Source organism: Anser cygnoides, chromosome 17, assembly GCF_040182565.1.
Source record: "Anser cygnoides isolate HZ-2024a breed goose chromosome 17, Taihu_goose_T2T_genome, whole genome shotgun sequence".
In the NCBI taxonomy this organism is placed as follows: domain Eukaryota; kingdom Metazoa; phylum Chordata; class Aves; order Anseriformes; family Anatidae; genus Anser; species Anser cygnoides.
Genome location: NC_089889.1, coordinates 3,182,076 through 3,204,739, shown reverse-complemented (window position 1 = coordinate 3,204,739; position 22,664 = coordinate 3,182,076). Strand labels below are relative to the sequence as shown.

Sequence of the window (22,664 nt, the reverse complement as noted above, 5' to 3'; positions counted from 1 at the left end):
TGAATTCCTCTAAAACACTATATTACATATTTAATCTTGAATTTAGAATGATGCAAATATGAACATTTCACTGAGTGAACCATAAAAATGTACTTAAGTGGCAACAAATTCTGCACTTTTTCTGAATTATAAATTAAGTTTTTCTATAAACAACTTTTCTTTCAGATATTTAACTTGCTCAAACCTTTAATGCTGATTTAACATCTCTGCTCATACCATAGCAAATTGCTAACACGATTTTCTATATAGCATTTAAGGATAGGGTGGGCTTTGTGGTGTGGGGTTTGATTTTTATTTTTTTTAACTTATATAAGAGCTTGCATTCAGTGAGTAACACATCTTTTCTTTTACAGCTGAAAGATGTTCCTTTGGGAATTAAACCTTTTTTCAGGGGTGTAAAGTAAGGATAGGAGAACTACAATATACAAGAACTCTAGAGATGCTATGGAACACCAATTAAGTGCTTACCTTGACTTCAAGTACATTGAGATCTGATTGACTCATAGCTGGCTCTGCAACTGTCTTTTGTAAGAAATATACTGATTTCTTCTTGCTTTCAAGCTCCCTAGGTATTTTTTCAGTAGCCAGGTATGAATTGAAATTTATCTCCTCTTCCAGTTTCTTCATTAAACCTTAAAAACAAATTAAATCAATGTATGTCTATAGCCAAAGTCATGTAGAGGATAATTAAGTTTCATTTCCCCAACATATTAAAGTATTCATCAGGAGATTACAATAACAACAGCACAACGTTTAAGTCTTCTTCTCAAAACTCAAAGAAACAGGTAGTTACTTGTTTTAGCTTTTTAATCTGGATGTTAAACAATACAATATGCACCATATTTATTATCCATCTGCATCTCTAACATGTAACTATTAACTTCTTGACAAATTATTTTAATCAACGAACAAGTAAAACCCTTAGATGAAAGTCCAGCTGAATCAGTTGTAAAATTCAACATGCAACATTGATAACCCTGTGCATGTCTCACACATCCAGATACCTGACTCTGTGTTACTTTTTTGTTGTGAATTACATTCTTTATAAATTTTTTAAGTTGATGGCTAGACTTGGGTTGCTTATATCCCTTCAGGGTAAGGGACAGCAAAACACGCCACAGCTGTGCTGACTTGCTCAGGGCTTCTTTGAAGATTGTATCCCTTCCAGCTTCCCTGGCTGGCGCAGAGGAGCAAGCATCCTGAAGCCGGTTCTACCCATAGATTACGTAGGTCATTGTTTCATGTGAATTACATCATCTACAGACAGAAATTATCTCAGCACGAATCCTTTATCTGTGTCTCAAAATAGAACAAAGATCTTAATTTGGCCAGCCTCATGTAAGATCTGTTATATACTTGGAAATTCTCCCTTAAAATAAAACTTCTTTGTTCTAATCTGGCATCTAAAAGACCTTAAAATGAGCAGAATTAAATGGATGCCTACATACATTTAACAGAGTCTTCTATATTGCTGTAACACTTATTAATTGCTTTTCTCTATGTAACAGACTATTTTTTCTTTTATGAACGCATGTTCGGTCTTGAGACAGTATATTGACTGTGAATACTAAAAAAAAAATAGAATTGAAAAAAATAAGAAGAAATTTCTGTGTAGTGTCAAAAATTCTACTGAGAAAAGCAATCGCACTTAAGTTTTTCTCTACGCAAGCCTGATGCACACTGCATGATACCATGCTTATAATAACTTGGCTCTTGCTAGGTAAAGTAATTTAACCTCCTTTACAGATAAATTATAAATAAACACGGGCACATACAGGTAAAGAACAATACACAGCTAGAAAAATATGACAGAACAAAATAAAGCTGCTATTTAAATTACATTATACAGTCGTCTGCTGACAACAGGCAGTTTAGTGCAATTACTCCTCCAAGACACCTCTACCAAGGACTGCTGTAAGATCTGCAAGTTACATGTCAGATGAGAGTGGGAACAGGTATTTCAGAATATTTTTCGTGATCTAGATGACTAAAAGGTAAGTATCCTGGGTACTTTTTAAAACTACTTGCTGAGGAATCGGGGTGGTTTTTGTTGTTGTTTGTTTCAGAATTCGGAATTACTATGGAACACAAAGAAAAACATGACATTCAAAACTCTTTCTCTGCACAAAGAAAAGCTTGAGTACAGAGATACAATAACAGAGCTGATGTTGCTGAAACAGACAGAGGAAAGGATGCAGGTTGAAAGATGATTTCTGGCTCTCAGGCTAAAGAGCCTGCTGACCATATCACTGACTGGCAAAAGATGACAGAACAAAGTGAAATACAAGCCTTGGTAAAAGGGAGGCCCATTTTTTGCAGCTATTTACCTCTAGAAATAAGTACTGATAGATCCTCTTCAGCCTCTGCTCTCATCTCAGACTGAAAGGAAAGCTACTTGGTCTAGCTGCCAGAGAGGAAATAAGCCATTCTTAGTTCTAAGAAAGCCTCAAGAATGAGAAGAAAGGAAACAGACCCTAGGGAAAGCAGTGCTGCAAAAAAAATAGAGTCAACGCAAACTAAAAATGAGTGGGAATTCCTCTTTTCCAGCAGTTCAGTTTGTTGATCTCTGTGTTTATGAAAAGCAACAATGTCATAGGTTCTTTTCCTCCATGTGGAAAGGTCATTCATCTTGCACAAAATAAACAGCATCGGTACTAATTTCAGAATGGAAAGCGTAGTTACTATATGCATGCAATAACCATTAGGCACTGGGCGCTACAGCTGTAACCTGGGAAACACACCTGGACTTTCAGAGGGAACATTAATCAACCCCTGACAATTCCCACTTCTTTCCTCCAGAAGAACTGGGTTCCAGTCTTCCTCAGCCCACCGCAGAGCTGCGCAGGAAGGACTACATTCTCAAGTCTCACTAGAAATCTACCACCTCTGCAAATGCAGCAAAGCTTCCCACGTACACTGTGAGCTGAATTATCACCTCAGAACTGACTAGAAGCACAACTCCCAACTAGATATTTATAACCAAGAACTTCGGTGTGGAAATCAAAGTGATGTCAATTAAATTACCCTGGTATTTAATATTAATATTTTAATCAAACTAATTTCTCATTTTCTAACTTTCCTCTTGCTAGCAAAAAAAGTCTGCATACATAACTTATATTTTATTTCTTATCCTACTCCAGCCTTCTTATAAAACTGCGCATGCCTAAATAATTTATTGTAGATATGACACTAAACTCAGGAAACAACCATGCCTAAATGATTGCTTTCAAAAGAGCAGAGGCCTATTGAATTCACAGGGTAAAACCCTGATCACTATCTAGATTTGTTTCGAGATAACCCAAGAGCTATTACCAACTTCTTTTAAACACTGGCTGGTTCTGCATTCACGCTTGCTGTTGAAGGTGCACCAAGCAATGAAGCAAGTTAAAACTTGACATCTTGACAGGGAAAGACATGATGATGTCAACATCCCTCATGACTAATGCAGTTTCTTTCCTAAATACTTCTGGAGATATTTTTCCTCCTATATGATTTGACATATGGAGAAGTAACTACCTAAAAGCTATTTTTGCTGCTTAACTGAACCTTAGAAAACAAACACAGGGCAGCTCTTTTAAGATTTGTTTTCAGTGAAAGACATCCCTTTTTCATATTCCCAGGCTCGAGGAAAGAAAAGGAAGCATACTTTAAATCTTTCCATTACACATATAAACCCTGTTTTTAATGCTTTAACATTGACTTATGATTACAAAATCTACATACGTAAGCTGCACAAAAAGTCTGGCTCTGTGCCCTAAGGCTATTTTAGCAAGGCTGTGCCAACCATGTATTTACATGTGAAGCGCTATTAACAGCAATTCCTCATGTTTTCCATTCAATTTTTATTATTATTGCAAAGAGATGGGTGGTAGAAAGAGTTTCTTGGTGCTTGTTCAGTCATGTAGGAAAAAAGCAAGTTTCCCTGCATAATTCTGCTAATGCATCCAAAATTTGATCCACCTTGAGCTCAGATTACTACTTCTTTTCCCTTTACGGGCTACCAGTTGTGCATTCTATACCAAAAACATTTGCAACACTAACTGATTTAATAAAAAAAAAAAAAGAGGAACGCTCGTTTTATACGTTATTGGCAAATGCTTTGTTTAATATCACATAGAAAGGCTATGACAAAGGCAGGCGTAGAATAGACTTCCACATGGCATTCACTTGCTAAACGTCAAAGCCTTCACTTCCCTGTCTGCAATCATCTTCTACAAGGCAGTATTGAAGTGATTCAGTCCACAGCTTCTAATGATATCACTTCCCATTTCCCTGTATTAAAAAGAGATCTGGGACATACAACTAATGACAGATGATGACAAATCATCCCTTCGATATCTCCTTCAAAATTAAACAGCTTCCTGAATCTTCCACTGTAAGGCATGCTTTCCATGTTATAACATTATTGTGTCTCTTTGAAATCTAACTTTCAACGATCATCTCAAATTCTAAACCACAGACGTGGTTTTGCAGTGATGGAAATACCTGAGTTAAAAAGAGAGCTAACAACTTTTCTGTTACATTTCCTTCTATAACTAAATGCATGGACAGCACCAACTCCTTGACCCTGGGAGCTCCAGTAAACTCCTTTTAATCTGTTTAACATAATCATGCTGAATTTTTAAAGTTTTTTAAACCACTTTAAAAGTGGTTTCCCCCTAACCTTGTATGAATTGACAGTGATTGTATTTCCAACAGATAATTATAAGCAATTTTATTATTGAGTTCCACCTAAGCATTCTCCTTTGACATAATTGTAACCTGGTCTGTAGTTTTGGAGGAAGTTATTTATACTTGGAATTTTAGGGAAAGATAGCTCTGTGGCCAAATGAAAAGATTTAAATCAAAGAAAAGAAAACTGTCAATGTTTTCATTCAAAGAGAAAATATTAATAATAGTCTCCTAAGTTTCTGTTTTTCATAAAATGTTTCAAATGATATAAAATAGACATCAGTATAAAACAATTCCTCTTTAACTGGTATCTTTGATGTTCTCTTTGCTCTAAATATGCTATTCCATATCAACTTAAGTGTATAAATTACACATTTCACTGTTTATCGACAACAATCCTCTTAACCCGTTCTTTAATCAATATTTTCAAGCTAGACATCCACTTCTTGGTATTTCTGCTAATAAAGTGAACAATAAAGTTCTATAAAATGGACAGAGATCAAGAATTTCAGTAATTCAGTTAACTTCTTGGCATCCACAATTTGTGTTTGTGCCAGCAGAGAGATTCAAAGTAAAAAGATGGCAATCTTGCTGAGGAATCATGGGCTAGGTTATTCAAACTAGTGATCAGTATTAATAAAAATACTATTCAGATCTGGAACAAAGATGAATTTAAAAAAAATCAGAAATTCATGTCAGTACTAGCAGCAGGAACTCCCTCTCTGTAGTTAGGCAACACACTGGATAGTACTGAAGTTAATAAACAAGGAAGGAGTGCACTATGGAAACCAATGTTATCAATTTTAGTCTGAAAGACATTTCACAATGATCAACTGTTATTCATGAAACAATACAAGGTTTTCTAAATAACTTACTATGTTTCTAAAAGTAAATAAACTACTAACCATAAATTATATTTCCCTGGCACAGCTAAAGCAGACTGATGCTAATTGCACATTAACGCCACTCTTAAGTATGTGCTAGTTGCATCCTTTGAAGAATTCCTTTACATTTCTTTAAAAAATGTCATCCTAAAGTAATTATAAGATGAAGTAGTTGAAGCAGCATGTGTCCATAAGACATATAAAAAAGCTTCCAATCATTAGCAACAACTTTTATAATTTTATCTTGATTTGGAAGTAAAAGCACCTAAGTATTAAAAATGGAACACAGTTATTTTAAGGGAAAACATCTGATTTGCACAGAAAATCCACAACTACCAACCAGCCTTTGAATTGTCAGCATACAAGCTATACTGATGTGAGTAGGCAGCTGAGATACAAAACTACAGCCAAAGGGTGTTTTGGTTTTTTTTATAAGTAAAATAAATTGTGCTAACTGTAGACCAATGAAGCTTTTAAAATAAATGTAATCCTACTCAATGCACTTCGGTCACCTAATTTTAATTATTAAAAAAAAAAAACACTTGGCATTCTGTAATTGCTACTACAAGCAGTGTCTTTGTAACTACTATGGAGAAAAGCAATTACAAAGCTAAGTCCTGAAGACTTTGTTTGGGCAAAATTTCAAAAGAAGTTTTCTTAAGTAATGACTCCAAGTTTATCTTCGGATCATCTAAACACTTTTTCCCCTGCAAGCAGGACTCAAGACAAGGGAATTAAATGAGTAAACTTTATTTTCATCTCAATGATTAAATGACATATTTATTGATTTTTTATTATGTTACCTTTGCTTCTGTGAACTGAACCCATCAAGTTTCCACTGGCCTTAAAAATACCCCTGGAACTGAAATAGAAATGTTGACACAGCTTTGCTGTATAAACTCTCTGGCAGCTACTGCAAAAATGGAACGGTTACAAAATCCATTGCAGGTCCCTCAGAGTAAAGAAGATAGTTCAGATACTCTTTTAGTTCCATTTGTGGTTCAGCAGCTGATGAACATTGTTAAAAAAAAAAATAAAGAAAATTTATGAACTAATAAAAACATAACGTGCTGTTGACTGAGAAAAATCCTCTAACTCAAAACAACTGCCAAAGCTGTTCTGTCGTGCAACTGAAATACTAAATGTACTTGAAAAAGTAGGCCAATGACTTACTTTGCTAAATTTAAATCTATAGCTATCATTTGGGAAGTAATTTGTAGATAAAACAAAAATCATTCTATGGCATTTTTTTACCAGAGCAACTTAGAATGCAACTGCAAAAGCTCTGGGAAAAGAACCATTCTGAATCTTATGCCTTCACAATACAATCCTCCATACAGTAGATTTTTTCTATATTAATCATCCCCAATGCCTGTATAAACAGCACATAAAACCTGTATCAATCCTCTGATGGGTTACTGATAGCCTTCTTGTGGTCACACGCATCAGAAACACTGAACCCTAAACTGACTCAGGCTAATCCTGCTTACATTTCCTTCAAAGTAACTACACCATGGGCAGCTTAGATGTTGTAAAATTGTAGCCTTTGGAGATAGTTATTATGCATTTAATCTACTAACTGCAATTCCCTCCCACCTGCTATTTTTATAAATGATCGTAGAGGACTAACTTATTCTACAGGTAGTATAATTTCTTTTGCTGAGTTTATTTGCAGACTGAGATATCCCTGAAAATGAGCAGAAGCAGCCTTGCCATTATTAATGTAATACAGCAATATACAAATAAATCAGGTACAGTGACATCATGAGAACAAAGTATTTTATATATTATAAATATATCTGTATATTAAGTCTATGCATTAATATATATATAGCATATATAAACTTATACATAGGTGTATGTGTGTATGTATATACACGTGTATGTGTAAAATCCATGCTCTATAAAAAAGCTTAATTAGGAAGTGGCTTTATTTTTGGTACCATAAAAAAACTACATTAAGAAACAGACCTTAACATTCACACGAATGTTTTATTGAATGTAACTAAAAAAATCCCACAAGTCTACACTGACTAAAACGTAGTATTCAATGTATTTGTGCATTCATTGAGAAAATTTTTAAGAAGCAGTATTTCACTGATGCCCAATTATAAACACAAAAGAAATAAAACTTCACTGGCATTTGATGGCAATGCATATTCAGCCTTAGGATCTCAAGCATGTGCCTTTAGAACACAAGTTATTTCTTCTGTTAGCTTCTCAATGTTCCTATAGGCTTTTTGGCACTACCATGTTATTGACAGTCATACAGTTTTGATTTCCATGTCTATAACAGAGAAGAAGTGTAAATCCCCAATCGTTATAGATTACTACTTACTTTCAGGTTTTGAATCCACTACTGCATGATGCATCTCTTTCAGCTGGAGCTGTGCTCTTTGCAGTCTCTGCTCTGCATGGAACAACTTTTGAGAGACAATTGGACACATTTAATGTGTTCAGTTAATGCACTTGAAATGCATACCCAAGCAATAAAAACAAAAAAGTATCAAAAAGAATCCCAAATACAAAAAAAGTGGTAGCTATAAGCAGCTGGTTTGCAAGGGAGCATGCCAAAACAAATTTACAATAATTGGCCTGGATTGACTTGATATTCTCTAGCGTTAATTAAGAAAAGTGTTATTGTACTCCCAAGTGATATTTTCTCTATGGCAGAAATTCATTAAACATTTTTTAACCAAACCTTCAAGTGGTTTGAACATTAGAACAACAACAAAAAAAGACAGCTAGGATCAGGACTGCAGTAGAAAACTATCTTTTACTGCAGTTCCTTTAAGGCAGCTGAGTTGTCACAGCGATCCACTGTTCTATCGCTGAGCCAAGTGGAGAACACACTGCAAAGCTTGTTGCCAAACAACATCCAAGTGAATAGCATTTCTGCAATTTAGGGAAAGGCATAATAAGAAGTGGAATTAGATAGACATCCCCTTCATTCTACTTGTGATCTCCCTCAAGTAAAGACCCAATAGCTTGAAACCCTGATTCACATTAATTTGAAATTCAGATATAGGCTGCAATACTAGAAATCCAAGTTTTTCTCCTTTTAATACAGTGTTGAAGCTCTTGTTTTCTTTGAAATCAACAGAATTTGGTGAGATGATACAACAGTCTGGCACTGGACTTCATATTAAAGAATCTTGTTTCCACAACGTATCTTAGGAATAAAACCCGCCCTATAGTCAGATTCCAGCTGCTTCCAGTGCTTCCTATGGCATCATCTTTGTCAGACTTAGGGGCCAAAACCCAAAGGTTGCTCCTGAGTATTTATTCCCTCCGCACTGATCCACAGTGAAAAGTTGAGGTACTTGCTGTGTTACTTAGCCGCTGAAATCTTAGTGCAAGTGCACAGAGATATAATCAAACTAAGGAAACATTTGCTTGCTACCATAAATATAATGACCTCTCTTTGGGTGCTACCACAGTAAGTCATGGAACATTTCCTGGGATTGCTAAACGATTATGTCAGGGGCAGCTGAGGCAGCCAAATATCTTAAATAAGATGTTCAAAACTTGTAGGGTCAAGCCTCTTCCTTTAAAATGTACATAGCTATTTCTATTTTAAATGGGATTTAATTTTCTGATGTTGAGAGAAACTCTATTTGTTTCTCATTTACTTCTTTATATGCATGACCCCCAAACAGATGTCAACAATTATTTATTTTAATAGGTACACTTTTATGTCAATACCTGATTTTTTTGTTCTTGTTTCTGTTGAGCCAAAGATTCTTCTCTCTCTTTTTCTAAGCGAAGCTGTCTTGCTATTTCAAGCATTCGTTGATGATTTTGTACTGTCTCCACCTACAGCAAGTGGATAAATAGTGCATGTTACTGTCAGATAGTTGAGAAATACATTAAAAGAGATCATATGTCTCACAAGCCCACTTAGCACTTCCTTTCCATACATGTTACTACTCAGAAATGACAGCAAAGTACTGGACTCAAGATTCTTAAAAGCTCTGGACTAACGCCTAGGGAGATTCCCTGTGGGTCAATTAGTTATTTGACTCCTTCCTAGACATACGGTATGTTTATCCTAATCCTTGTTTGCATTCCAAAATCAGTGTTGCAAGCCAAGGATTATGACACTGAAATGTAACAGTGTTACTTCTCTTATTACCCTCTTCTTAAGACGCTCTACTCTTTTGATGAGTTGATCTTTCTCCTCTTCCATTGCACTGATATCCTAAACGGCAGCAAAAATAAATAAATGTTAATGTATTTTACTACATAATATGGATTAGACTAAATTCTGTACAAACTAACATGAAAATCATAATTCTTCTCTGAATACATTGAACTGGTTAGAATTTTATCGATCTATGATCAGAACACACAGGATTCCAGTCTCTTTCATCTCTCATACTTCCTCCTCAGTTCCCATACTCTTTATGCTAACAATAGTTTAGCTACATCCTTGAGTACTAATGTGAACATTTAAAATAAAAACAGGTGTATTTCTCTAAACTAAAAAACAAACAGAAACAAGCAAAAATCAGCATGAATTCAACATCTGATGCAGTCATATGTTGTTAAAGTTTACCACCATTACACACTTCCTGGCAGAAAACTTGCATGAAATTGCACAGGAGAGATGTTTGCTTCCACTTCTCCCATTAAAATTTTGTTAAAAGAAACACTTTCTAGTTCTAGAACATGTATCCAATTATTATCCTCCTTTAATCCTATCTTACAACAGCAGGACTCCACAGATTGACAGCTGTGAGAGAAAAGGAAATAAATACTCCAATTTAGTCCTTATCTCAAAACTTGCTTAACTTATGTGTATGTCTTACTGGAAAGCTGGATTCATGCTAAAATATTTTGCTGAAATGGGGCAAATATCTTTACTTAACACCCTAGCCACACAGAAGCGCCATTTTTGTTGACTTAAGTCCTTAATTCATTCCACGGCCTCTGAAATTATTACCCTGTATCAGTAAAGGAAAAGGTTTTATATCAGTTTGTGGTCACAAAAAATAACGAGTTCTAATATTTGAAAATCATGCTGAACACAGTCTTGGCAGCCTTGTTTCACAATCTGCTTCAGAAAGCTCAGTTCTAAGCATGAGTGAGGAGTTTCTAATGTTTGCCAACAGAGAGCAGTTTCAAAAAAGCAACTGCAGTGCCTATTAGCTCTGACCCCTACAACTTACACACTGTGAGTCTACAAAACCAGAAAAATAGAGCAGACATTCAAAAAAAATCTACTCAAAAGTTGTGCTATTTTGTCATATTTTTACCCTTCTTATTTCTGCAGTAGAAAAGCCAGATGTTTTGAGCTGCTCACACTCCTTATGTAGGTTTTTAAATGCTTCCATCAGTTCTTCATACTATAAAATGAGATAAAAATATGCAGAATGAGCTCTAGGGCTATGGGCTTTCAGACCAACATGCTGCATTACTATTGAGACAGTAAATATAGAGATAGAAATAAGGTGAAGACAAGAATTCAAGGGATTTTTCACCACTAAAGCTTATCAACTTATAAAACAAAAGTAACAAATGTCAGTGAATTATCTTCCATTTGAAGGTACACTAAGAAGTTTCACAATTTCTTCCACATTTTCACCTCTTCCCTTGCAATGCATAGTGCATTTTCAAAACAGGAAGATAAGATGTTAGCTGAAAGGGACAAAGCTACATTAACAAATCATTCTCTCTTACTATAAATCTGTGTACATCACACGCGTTAAAATTAAGGCTAAAAAGGAAGAGCTGGGTCTAACGAGATGCTTGAGCTAAGCAATAGGGCTCGAATTTATAGAGCACTGAGCTTCTATCCAGCAAAGCAGTCCAAGAGCACACCTGACTTAACATGTGAGAAATAGTTTTGACATATTGCATAATCGTGCCCTCAGTATGTTATAGAGATTGATATATGTAGTTCGGCAGTTAGAAAGAAGTAGACAGTGTGCTAGCTCCACACCAGTACGTTGCCCACCAGTAATCTTAAACTGAGAGGCAGTGTGAAAGTCTGTGTGGGCAGAGAAATAACAGGGGACAGAAAGAGTTTAGAAATATGGATAGGAAATAAATTTAGATTCAACTTGGAGAAACGCAAGCTGAGATATAGGGAAGAACAATCTCCACAGAAACAGCCATTCAGTAAGATGGAGAAATCTAAGCAGAGAATATCAAGTCATTTTTTTACTTCCTGGAAAGAGCAATTGATATGACTGTTGAACACAAAATGGCAACAGCAAAGGCCAGTTCAAACAAAGATGACATATCCCTGAGCGGTGAAGCAGCAATCCTATTCTATAAAACCCTGAGGAACCAGCCTCTAGAATACTTCATTTATTTCTGATTGTTTCACTATCAGGCTCACACTGACAAGCTGGAATGAATTCCAAAAAAAAAAAAAAAAAAAAAAAGGCAATAAAATGGCTACTGAGAAAGAGATTAAATAATAGAAAAGATCTTAGTTAAACAAACAACAAATATGTTATGATAAGAAGGTATACACAGGCTGGATGATGAACAATGACTTAAAAAAAAAGTACTAGCAGAAAAGCAACTGCCCTGCAGTCACTTAGGCTTTATAGAAGTAGTTCAACTAATAATGAAATAGCAAGTAACCTCTGAGCAACTGTACTCGTGATTGCTGATGTCCAACAGCTTCCCTTTGTGTGGATTCACTATTTTTCAAAAGGTGAGTTTAGCAAGCCTCTTCCTTATTGGGATATGAAATTTCAAGACCAATGGCAAAATTCAAACAAGGGCATAGCACAGTTTGCCAAATCATAAAAAAGGGAAGGTTTTTTACTTTCACTGAGTGAAAGACATTCTGCAGCTGGCCCAAGCATACCTGAAATAAGTGACACACACTCAGTGACCAAAGAACATCCAGGTTTAAACCACAGAGAGGAAGATTCCTGGCACCTGGGAGCTACTCGCTGAAGACTGGACAACTAGATTTATGCCTAAATTTGATTATTTTTACAATTATACACTGCAGCCAATCTGATGTCCAAATCACAATACAACTGGGAAAGCGGCAGGTATTCAGACTATCTTGTTTAAATTATTTGCAAAAGTATAATTGAGCTTGAATCTATAGACCCATAAAACTTGATCATGTTCTAAGATTTCCAGATTCTCGTATTTGAAATGTTTCTACTAAAATGCACTATTCCGTGCCTGTCTATCTAAATACCTAGGCAAAATTATTTAATTCATTAGTATCTAAATTATTTGCATGCTTATGCTAAATTACATAAAGGGACTATATTACCCCAGCTTCTGTTCTGAATTAAATCAGGAGGGTATTATTTTAATAAGATGGTTACATTACTGTGATCCCAAAAAGGAACACATTTTACGTAATGGAATTAATGGAGTTGGATATTTATATATATTGGGACTGTGACATACTGAAAAAACTTACAATCTGCATTCCTTTCTCTCCATGCTACTTCCGCTTAGTTATTCTAAGTTATAAATCAGATATTGCTAGTGGTAACAAAAAAAGGAAGAGGCTTAGTCAAGTTTCAGTCAGGCTATGCAGCTTTGTTGGTACACAGTTAATAAATGGAGTTACCTGTTACAAACGTTAAAAAAACCACTAGGATTTTGCAAGCAACTATATATAACAAAAGGCAGAGAAAACTGGATAAAAATTAAGTAAATATGTACCTCAGATAACACAAATGTAAAAACATAACACTGGTTCACTTTAAGCTTTGCATTTTAAACCCTCCCAGCCTCACTATCTAAAATCAACATTTAATGCTCACAAAAGAAGTGGGAACACAATGAGTAGGAATGTCAGCCCAAGAAAAAAAAAGAAACAGTTGAAGCAGAAGTGGGGTAATGCTAATATAAATATTAGGGGCTAAATATTATACAGTCAGTTGACAATTAGGAAGCAGTGGCTTTTGGTCATAATCTTTTCTGATTTGAAGCGGCAATTTATAAAGCTAAAAGTATCCATGTCAGAGATCACAGGAACAACAACAAAAAAATTTATAAAAATAATAAGTCTTTGTCTTAGCCATTTTATAGCACATAGTATTTAATGAGCTTAAAACCTTTTAATTCAATGCTACCTATTAACATACAATCTCAGGGTTACTGGAAGAAAGGTGGCCAATACATATACTTTTCTTTATGAATTGTCGCCCACCCTTGATTCCAACATGCTTTTAACTGTTAGCATAAGTCACTTGAACATCTACTTCAACGGTAACTCCCTGATTCATTTATCCCTTCTCCTACTGGCACTTCAATTAATTAACGTAAAGAAAATGTTGGCATTCATGAAAAATACTACCTGTTTGTTGACATCAGCCACAGTGTCATCCTGCAGGAACTCCACTGGCACTTCCAATTTTACTAAGAAACGTGCCAGATAAGCTCTTTTCTTGAGTTCATTGGTTCTCTGAAGAAGCCAATGTAAGACAGGGTGAATTACAGGTTTGCTTCCCGTAACTAACCCTTGGCGAAATGCGCTCCTATACAAAAACAAGAAAAAGCAAACATCACCTACTACCAATAAAGCTCAAACTCAAGAACACTGGCTGGGAACAGTTAGCGATATTTTGACATCCCCTCTCCATTTGCCTAATGGTTTTCTTAATGATGTTAAAACAAAAAGCACTCACGATGCCAGTTTGCTGTTTATGATCCTAACTCTGCTACCCTGAGGCAAATAAAAACCCTGTATCACATAAAAAGCCTAAAGCTTGCACCAACGCCTCTTCCTATCCAGCGATATTCTTCAGGAATAAAGGCAATGCGGGAAGAGCGCAGGTTTTTGGGGCTACAACCTGAAGCAGGAGGGTGCAAGGCAGCCTCGGGCGGCTGGGCTGAAGGGGACGGGGCAGGACTGACCCTGCCAGGCAGGCGGCACCCTCTCCTGGCCGATTCCGCAATAGCAGCTGCCGCAGCAGGTCTCGGGCACGGCGGCCACCGCAGCAGGGCCCCAGAGGCTGCCCTACACCCGCAGGAGGCTTCTGCTGCCACCACCGGAGCCATATGCCATTGGGACAGTCGAGGAACAATCTCTGAAGCGCTACAGGTGCCCGTTTGGATAGTCAAGGTCAAAAATTTTAAAAACTACTGAAGTAAAGGTCATTGCACATAATATGTAACGCACATTTTGCTGCAATTTATAGACAAAAAGATACTTACAAGTCTGATATACTTCCTGGAGGTTTGTATTTAAGGATACCAAGGAGAGTCAACATTCTTTTAGCTGTTTGCTCTGGCAGCTCCTCTCTGATGTCAACAACATGCTACATAGTTGTAAATAAACAAATAAACACTAAGTATTTGTTCAAGTCATGTTAATTAACTGGTAACATTAAAAGAATTGACTTCATCTACTTATCATATGATACATCAATGAAGTGAGATGTTCCATACAGAACATTCATTTTTATCACCAAGCTCTGATTCTCTTTAACAGATTTTTCTCCTACATGTGTATTTAGGTAATTTTATTCTAGGCATATGTTCTCCCTGCTCACAGGACCGCTTCTATACAGACAAACCATCTGCTGCCACCAAGGAACTCTGGGATCCTACCAGACCAAGGCACATGTATCTGCACCCCAGGTCTGTGAATGATCCCTTCTAATCTCATACACATCTTTGGTAGCCTCGAGGCAGAGGCAGTTAACAACTCGATATCTATTGCAACTGAGAAATCACAAGGCTCAGTTCTTGGTCAGTCCCTGTCCTGTGCAAGTGAGCAAGACACAGCCTGACTTTTGACTTAAGAATGGAGTCATTGTCAGTGTGAAGCAATTTAAGATCTTGTGTCCTGATTCCCAAGATAAAATATAGTCATCAGACTCTAGGGGGCAAGGGTCCAGTATCCCTGGCCCAAGAACCGTTTGCTTGTTTGCCAAAAGCACGTTGATGTAGAGGCAAAAAGGATTCTTGCCAGGCACATTTATTTCCAGGAAGATTCATACAGGCTATTTTGGTAAACCAAACATGCCACAAGGAACAGGCCTAAATAAAAGCATTCTGCGCAGTTTTTGTGACGAGCCCGTCCGTGATGCTTGCAGTTCCCCAGGCCTGAGCAGCTCCGATTGCCCTCCTTACCTTCGGGTCAATCTCCCCCAGCACATCATTGAGCAGCTGCAAGAGCTGCATGGACTCCAAGGAGTCAAACGTGATCAGATTGTAGCTCTTCCTGAAGGGCTCCTGATTGAGCTTCTCAACAATGAACTGCATTTGGTCACTCATGGTGGCGGCCGGGGGAGCGAGCCTCGGCGGCACGGCCGGAGGTGATGTGAGGAGGCCTCGGCGGGACCGGGGGAGGGCTGCAGGGGCCAGGCACCACCTCGGCGAGGCCTTTTTCAGCCCCACGGCTCCGAAGGAAGGGCCGGGACCCTCGGAGACCCTCAGGGGGTAGCGCCCTGAGGCGCCGAGGCCTTCACCTCCCCTCAGCGCCTCCCGGTTACCATGGTAACGGTTGCCAGGCCGGGGCGATGGCGTCACTTCCGACGCTGCCGCGCGCGCGCTTCAGCCAACGCGCCGGGGCGGCTGCAGAGGGGCCGAGAGCGGGAGGGGGGCTGCGCATGCGCAGAGCGGCGCGGGGCGGTGGTGGAATGTATTCACCCTTTAACGCGTATAATTAGCATCCCCGTTTGTTAGGGGGATGCTGCGGCGTGTAGATGTATAAATACGTTGATGTAGTTACCCAGTTAGCGTTTCCGGTGGTCGTTGGCACGATAAAAAGATGGCAAATGGGGCTGGCGTGCGTGACTGGAAGGGTTGTCTCAGTTCTGTGGAGGAAAGCACAGGGGATCTGTGTGGAAAACGGGGTGCTTCGTGAGGGGGGAATGGCAAATTATGTCCTTGGGTTGTCAGTGTGCCTCAGCAGAGCAATAAGCACTTAGTCAGTGTGAGCAATACCACATCTGAATGAGGACAGGAGCTTCAAAAATACCAAACAATCAAAAATAAGACTCCGGAGCTTGTTCATGAAAGTGGTATCTCCAATTTGCACTTTTTTTAATTGCAGATCCTTCAAAAAACACGTTTAGACCTTAAATAGGTGGATTTTGGAGCCTCTGCGACTACAATTAGCTTTTTGGATTGTCTTAGAAGCCCACGTGAGTCCACAGATGATGGAGTAAAATATGCAGTGAGTCATATTAAATTGGTGCCAATTGAAATGCACAGGTTGTAAATCACTGCGGAATTTTATTCAGTAAATAGCAATCATAAATGTAACGCTTTGCAATTCTAAGTACTGCGTCTATCTTAGATTAGCTCCTTTCTTCCTTCTCAGTAATATAAAATGCTTCATAAAATCCTAATTTACTGATCTTCTCTGAGAGCCTGAAAAGTGACACTACATTGCTGTCCTAGCTTTTAACTGGATAAACTCAGTCACAGAGGGGATGGATGAGGAGCTTTTGATTGCGCATGAAAGCCAGGAACATAATCCGAGTCTCCTGACTCCTGGATTTGAACTTTAAAAACCAGATCATGTTTCCTTTGTGCTTTCAGTCTGTATACTGACCTTTAGGAATCGTATCTACCTACAAGTTCCCAGAAGAGATCTACTTTCCCTTGACATGCTTTCCTGGTATCAGTTACGCTTTTCTTCTGATGAGTATTTTGAGCATATAGAATACACAGAGGGAGCAAATGAAAAGGGTATTTCCCATGAAGGCACTGGGGACCAGTTCTGCTCCCTGTAGGCTGCATGGAAAGGTAATAGGAAGTGGTAGATCCATGGATCCCGGGCAGTAATGCTGGAGAAATGCCGTGTTTCTGCAAATACGGAAACACATCCTTACCTCAGGCCTCTGTACAGGGGAGAGAATGGATTGTGCCTGCAGTGCCGAGGGCAGTGAGAGGGATCTGGATCTGGGCTGGGTACAGTGGGAGGGTGCTGCTCTGATTCTCTTTAAGTCTTCCACTCCTCAGACCTAAGAAGTAAAGGACAGTTCCCCTCTTCGCATGTCTCCTTAGTGTTACAGAGATGACAAAGAAGAGGAAGGGTGTTTGAAAATTAGAAAACACCAAGGTAAGAAAAAAAGATCATGAGATTGTATCACCGTTGTGGTGAAAATCCATGAACTCGGATCTTAACTGACGTGATGTGATGCCTGGATCAGGTCTCACAGAACTGAAGGCCAGTGTTCATACGTATTTGTTGTATAATTCTGCAGGCATTTTCCAAATTCCCAAGTTAGTTTGCATGGAGACTTATACAGGATTTCAAGCAAAGTTTCCTAATGACTAGTGAGTTGTTACAACAGTGCTGCCCTGGAGCTCTGTCCAATTCTCTGGATAGGGCTCATGTTTTATATTGATTGGAAAAGGCTTACGGAAACTGCTTATTAAAAGGGTATCATGCAGAGGCAGTGTGCAGAAGAAAGGGAATGGAGCAAAATAAGCTATCTAGGTCTCTTTAGATCTGGAAGCACATCTTCATTACTTTCTCCTCCCTTTATAGCTACTGCTGTGTGGATGACTGCCTTACAAAACTGCAAGAGGAGCTCGACCATAGAGGCCAGCAAATCAGAGCAGAACGAAACCTGAGCAAATCGAAATCGTGCTCCACAGGCAAAGAGAGATCACCTTATATGGGAACATCCATGGACAAGAAGATGAATGCATCCGGCCTAGCTGCTGAGTTCAGATCCCAAACAGATGGAAGACGTTAACGTGAAAATGAGAGCATTTAGGAAGCAAAGACACCAATTACTGCAGCTTGTCTTATGCAATCCAGGTCCTCTTGTTTTTTTCTTTTATTATAACTATTGTGTTATTTATATGTACAGTTAGGTCTGACTGGGTTATATTAAAAATCAATTTGTTTCTGGCTGTTCTAGCACCTAAATGCATCCCAGGTCTGTTTCTAGTTCCTCCCAATAGCAGCTTTTTTGGTTGTTATTAGGTAGCAGGATTTTGCTTGCTGAAGTCACTAATATCAAGTGTAGCAGTATGGATCGTGGTCCGTGAAAGCGTAAGGAATGATCACTGATGTCTCAAAAAATTAAGCATATTTGTATCAGAATGTGACCTGTTCCTGTGTGCTAAAAACATCCAAGACAGCTCTAACAGCTAAAAAGCCTGTCTGGTTCTGAATGTTTAATCACAACTATAGCCATAGCATTCTGGGTGAATTAAAATAGTAAAAGATTGGAAGGAAAAAAACCAACACATTATCTGTGTTGCAGATTTTGTATATTTTGTGCCTCTGTCTGGGTCTTCGGTTACAAAAGGGAGGAACCTAGTCCTTTTAGTCTGAGTCTAATATATTCTGATCCAGTCTTCTTTTCTCTCAGACTGAGCATGAGATTTACAGGTCCCACCTCAACAGCTCTACTTCTTTACAGCTCCTTCTCCTGTGTCTACAGGATCAGATGGTGGCCTCACGCCTGCTCCTTGACCCCCTGAGCCAGATGCCAGTGGTTGGCTTGCAGCACATTGAGCAGCTTGTGCATGGAACTATGGAGTATCAGAAGCTGGAGCCAAACTGCATATTTTGTGTTGCCTCCAATCAGAGTAGGGACTTTGTCAGCCAGCTGAACTCCCTTTTAATCCCACCTGACACAAAACCATCCTGAGACCAAACAGGACCGTGCCCCATGCAGCCTGAGGTAAAAAAGCTGAAAATCTTTGTGGCCACTGATGTCCCCAAAGCTTGCTTTATTGTTGCCCTGCTCCTTGTGTCATCATTGCCACCCCTGTGAAATGAGAGTCATATGCATCTGTCCAGTCTGGAAGCATATGGCACCTTCTTTGCACTGGTGTAAAGTGTTGGGTGGTGGGGAGTCAGGCTTGGGAGGAGGCCAGCATCATGCAGGTTTCAGTCCTTTTAGATTGGTCTCTACAGTTGCCCCAGCTTCAGGCAAAGCATCTGCTTGCAAGAGTGTCGTTCACTGTGGGAGATGCTGAGAGCAAGGGCAGGGGGTTGCGAGGCTGTTGACATAACAAGGCACAAGGAGACTCCTCCAGTGAGGTGCTGGCCTGCGCGTTGATGTAGCAGTGCCCTCTCCTGGAAAGCCAAGCAGCATAATTCACAGTGCAGTGCTCAGCTCCCGGTGCGACCAGAACCCAGTTTATTTTTGCAAATGCCTGTTGATATGGTTGTTGGGGAGAAGAGCTGCAGTGGTGCCTGGAATACACCTCTGGAGCAGGAAGAGCATGGCCAGGAGCCTCCTGACCTTCCTGTACTGCTGTCTCGCAGTGCAGGGACTCACCATCTGAGCAGCTGCTTCTGCCTTTATGCTCCTGTAGCTCTCAGCTTCCCCCATGCAAATGTGGACAAGGGACACCCAGCAAGGTTCCTTTGTGGTGGCTGAGGCCACCCAGCTCCTCAGGTAAACCAGAGCCAGTGATGCACCCACAGCTCGCCAAGGGAGTGGGCTGTAAATGATCGGCTCATTTTAGAGATGTTGAGTAAGGTGCACTGGAAGGGGATGTGATGTGAGGAAGGCTGCACAATAACTCCATGGCAGAAAATAGTGAGCTTCCATTTTCCCATTTCCCTGTGTCTTAAGGCCTTTGGTCTATGGGATTTCAGAGGAGCAGAAAGATTGAGTGCTGGTGGTGCTGTTTGCAGGTGGCAGTACAGAGGAGAGATGGTGCTGTTGACAGAAGGTGACAAGCAGTGCTAGCAATCGGCTTTGGAGCTCTAGGGTGAAATTCTGTGCTCCTTCTGTAAAAAAATCAATGGTTGTGACTCCAGGCTATGCGCAGTTAGCTGTGCAAATGCTTACTAGAGGGATTTGAAGATGCTAAAATTTTACCTGGAAAGACTGGATAAGTTAGTGGAAGGGAGATTTATTAAAGGTTACTGAATATAAAAAAAGCTTATCTGACTAAAGATGTCCTTGAGTTGCAAACAGACTGGGAAACTATTTGGAGGAATCATTTTTTGCTTCCTTGGTCCTTACGTTCTTCCCTAGGCACCTATTTATGGCCATTCTTGGAGACAAAATAAGTGTCCTGTGCTAACAGTCCCGTGGTTTGACCCACTGTAGTCATTCCAGATTTAATGTGAACCCTAATCCTGCTCCTGCTGAAGCATTTTGAAAAAAAAATAAATGTGTTGAATTCACACGGAAGAATCAAGCCTTTCAAGCAATATAAAAGCTTCCCATCCTTCTTCAAGTCAGGTCAGGGGCTTGAAAGTGTTTACTGCTTCACGGAGCTTTCAAAGTTAGGCTTGATGTCTGGATTGATTCAGTGAAAGGAAATTCTCCCCCAGACATTGAACAAGTAGGACTTGAGAACTTAGCAGGAAATTCTCTCATTTTTTTCCAAACCAGAACTTTTTAACTGTAGAAAGCTGGGCTAGCTGGGGACGATAATAGCAGCATTAATGCATCTGGCATTTTGACTTTTCTCTTTGAAAAAAAGTCTGAATTCAGTAATTTACACTAGTGGTACTCAGTTGAAGGGAATTCAAAAAATCTTCCCTCTCTGAAAACTGTCTTTGTCGTACATAAATGTGGGTGGCTGCAAAGAGCTTGTTTCTCTGTCAACAGGCTGAATCAGACTACTTTTTAGTGGGATTCGCCTTATTTTATAAAGCTAAAACAGAGGTTAATTTGTCCTTTTCCTTCTCTGGACAGGTAAAGAAGGTGTTTGGCATCCTGTCTGCTGTTTCTTTATATTAGTTGTGATTAACATCAGTCCTTGATCCACTGCCTGCCTTTCTGTAGAAGGCCTGGGGAACCGTGGTACTCGCATGGGTTTCTGCCTGTACCTTTAAGTGGTGTGGCTTGAGAAGGATGCAGTAGTAGAAGACAGCACCAACCAGTTGCAGTTTTCAGAAACTTCGTTCTCAAAGGAAGTGCTAACAATGGTCTCGTGTGGCAGGCTGAAGGATAAGTTTTATTATGACTCTCCAAAATTGATCCGCTTTCAGAGCATTGGATGTGTATGCGTGAAGTGGTTAATTTATGTAGTTATTGCCATATGTGTTTGGTAAGTGCAGGGTGATGGGACACAGTGTTGTACACTAAGAAATGTTGCTTGTTTCGTGGGTTGTCTGGCTTGCAACTTGGCTTTCAGTGCTTTGAGTTCTGTGGCAGCAACTCAAGACCATTGTTTTGGTGTTGGGCTGTTCTTGGAAGATGGATGTGGCAGTGGGAACGTGGCGGTGGGAACGTGGCGGTGGGAGTTGGGCACAGGAGGTTACTTAACAGGGTGGGGTTGCTAGGACAGAGCTGAGTTTCTAATAACAAGTGCTTTTAGTTTCATTTCTTGCTGTGCTGTTTCCAGTTCTCTTCTGTTAAAACCACACTACCTGCATTGAAAAATCGCAGATTTACACCAGTGTTTCTGAGATCAGAGCTTGTTCCAGAGAGTCTCCTATCTAGGGTTAGATACACCTAACAGATGAAATAGCCAATTAGCCCTTGAAGCAGATTTCAAGAACAATAAGGTGTTCTAGGAATATGCAGTAACTGATTGCCTCTAAAGGGCAGATTTTCCTCTTTGCTCCCAAAGTAGGGCTGTTTTCAGTGATAAGTCTTTGCTGAACAAAGTCTGCAAATTTAGATGGTTGGTTTCTTTCTTACGGGAGGGCAACACGCAAGGACATTGAGCACACTGATCGCAATCTCAGTAAGAATCAATTCAGCAGGAAATGCAAGCACCTACTGCTGCTCAGACCTGGGCTCCTACTGCCAATTTCCAAACGCACGATTATCCCAAAGCACCGTTCTCCAGAAGGAGAAGGCTGAAATACTGTTATAACAGACACTATAAATGAAGGAGCATCGATCGGTTGCTTTCTGTTTCTGTCCTTCAGAAACTTTTATCCCCTCCAGAAGAGTCTGTTGTTAAACTGAAACGGTGCTGGCTCCTGTGGCTTTGCAACCAGCTTGTTTTTCAAAGCAAACCTTTTATGGTACTTCTGTGGTACTTTTATGTAGTGTGGAAACTACCTTCTGAACATAGAGTAGTTTTCAAAGTTGTCAGTTCTTTCATGAGTTAGATGAGCGAAATGACTTCCCTGTCAGCATAAAAACAGAGATGGCGTTCTATTATTAACACACACAATTCACGAGGAAGTAAAAGCGTTAGGACAAGATTTTTAAAGCAATCAGAATGACATGCAAGAGTACTCACTCTGGAAAGTTAAAGACTAAGTATTTTAAGCTC

The 22,664-nt window shown here is 39.3% G+C and overlaps 2 protein-coding genes across 10 annotated transcripts in view; one reads left to right on the top strand and one right to left on the bottom strand.

Moving 5' to 3' along the window:
- Positions 1–15,980, bottom strand: part of IFT81 (intraflagellar transport 81) — a 61,833-nt gene extending 45,853 nt beyond the window's left edge. For all 4 annotated transcript variants that reach the window (XR_010825530.1, XR_010825531.1, XM_066978991.1 and 1 more), the window contains exons 1-8: positions 15,627–15,980; positions 14,706–14,809; positions 13,846–14,026; positions 10,814–10,903; positions 9,691–9,756; positions 9,261–9,371; positions 7,894–7,978; positions 469–632 (exon numbers count right to left, since the gene is read on the bottom strand). Coding sequence is in view for 2 of the 4 variants with exons in the window: in XM_066978991.1 (XP_066835092.1) it covers positions 469–632; positions 7,894–7,978; positions 9,261–9,371; positions 9,691–9,756; positions 10,814–10,903; positions 13,846–14,026; positions 14,706–14,809; positions 15,627–15,770 (945 nt within the window). In the remaining 2 variants the exon portion in view is untranslated. The remainder of the gene's footprint in view (positions 1–468; positions 633–7,893; positions 7,979–9,260; positions 9,372–9,690; positions 9,757–10,813; positions 10,904–13,845; positions 14,027–14,705; positions 14,810–15,626) is intronic.
- A 104-nt stretch (positions 15,981–16,084) lies between these two features.
- Positions 16,085–22,664, top strand: part of LOC106031147 (P2X purinoceptor 4) — a 29,871-nt gene continuing 23,291 nt past the window's right edge. For 2 of the 6 annotated variants that reach the window (XR_010825536.1, XR_007166951.2), the window contains exons 1-4: positions 16,085–17,565; positions 17,998–18,273; positions 18,905–19,147; positions 21,128–21,482. The gene's annotated coding sequence lies outside the window, so the exon portion shown is untranslated. Of the gene's footprint in view, positions 17,566–17,997; positions 18,274–18,883; positions 19,148–21,127; positions 21,483–22,664 lie in introns of all 6 variants that reach the window. The other 4 variants (XR_010825535.1, XR_010825534.1, XR_010825533.1 and 1 more) reach the window with 4 other exon arrangements.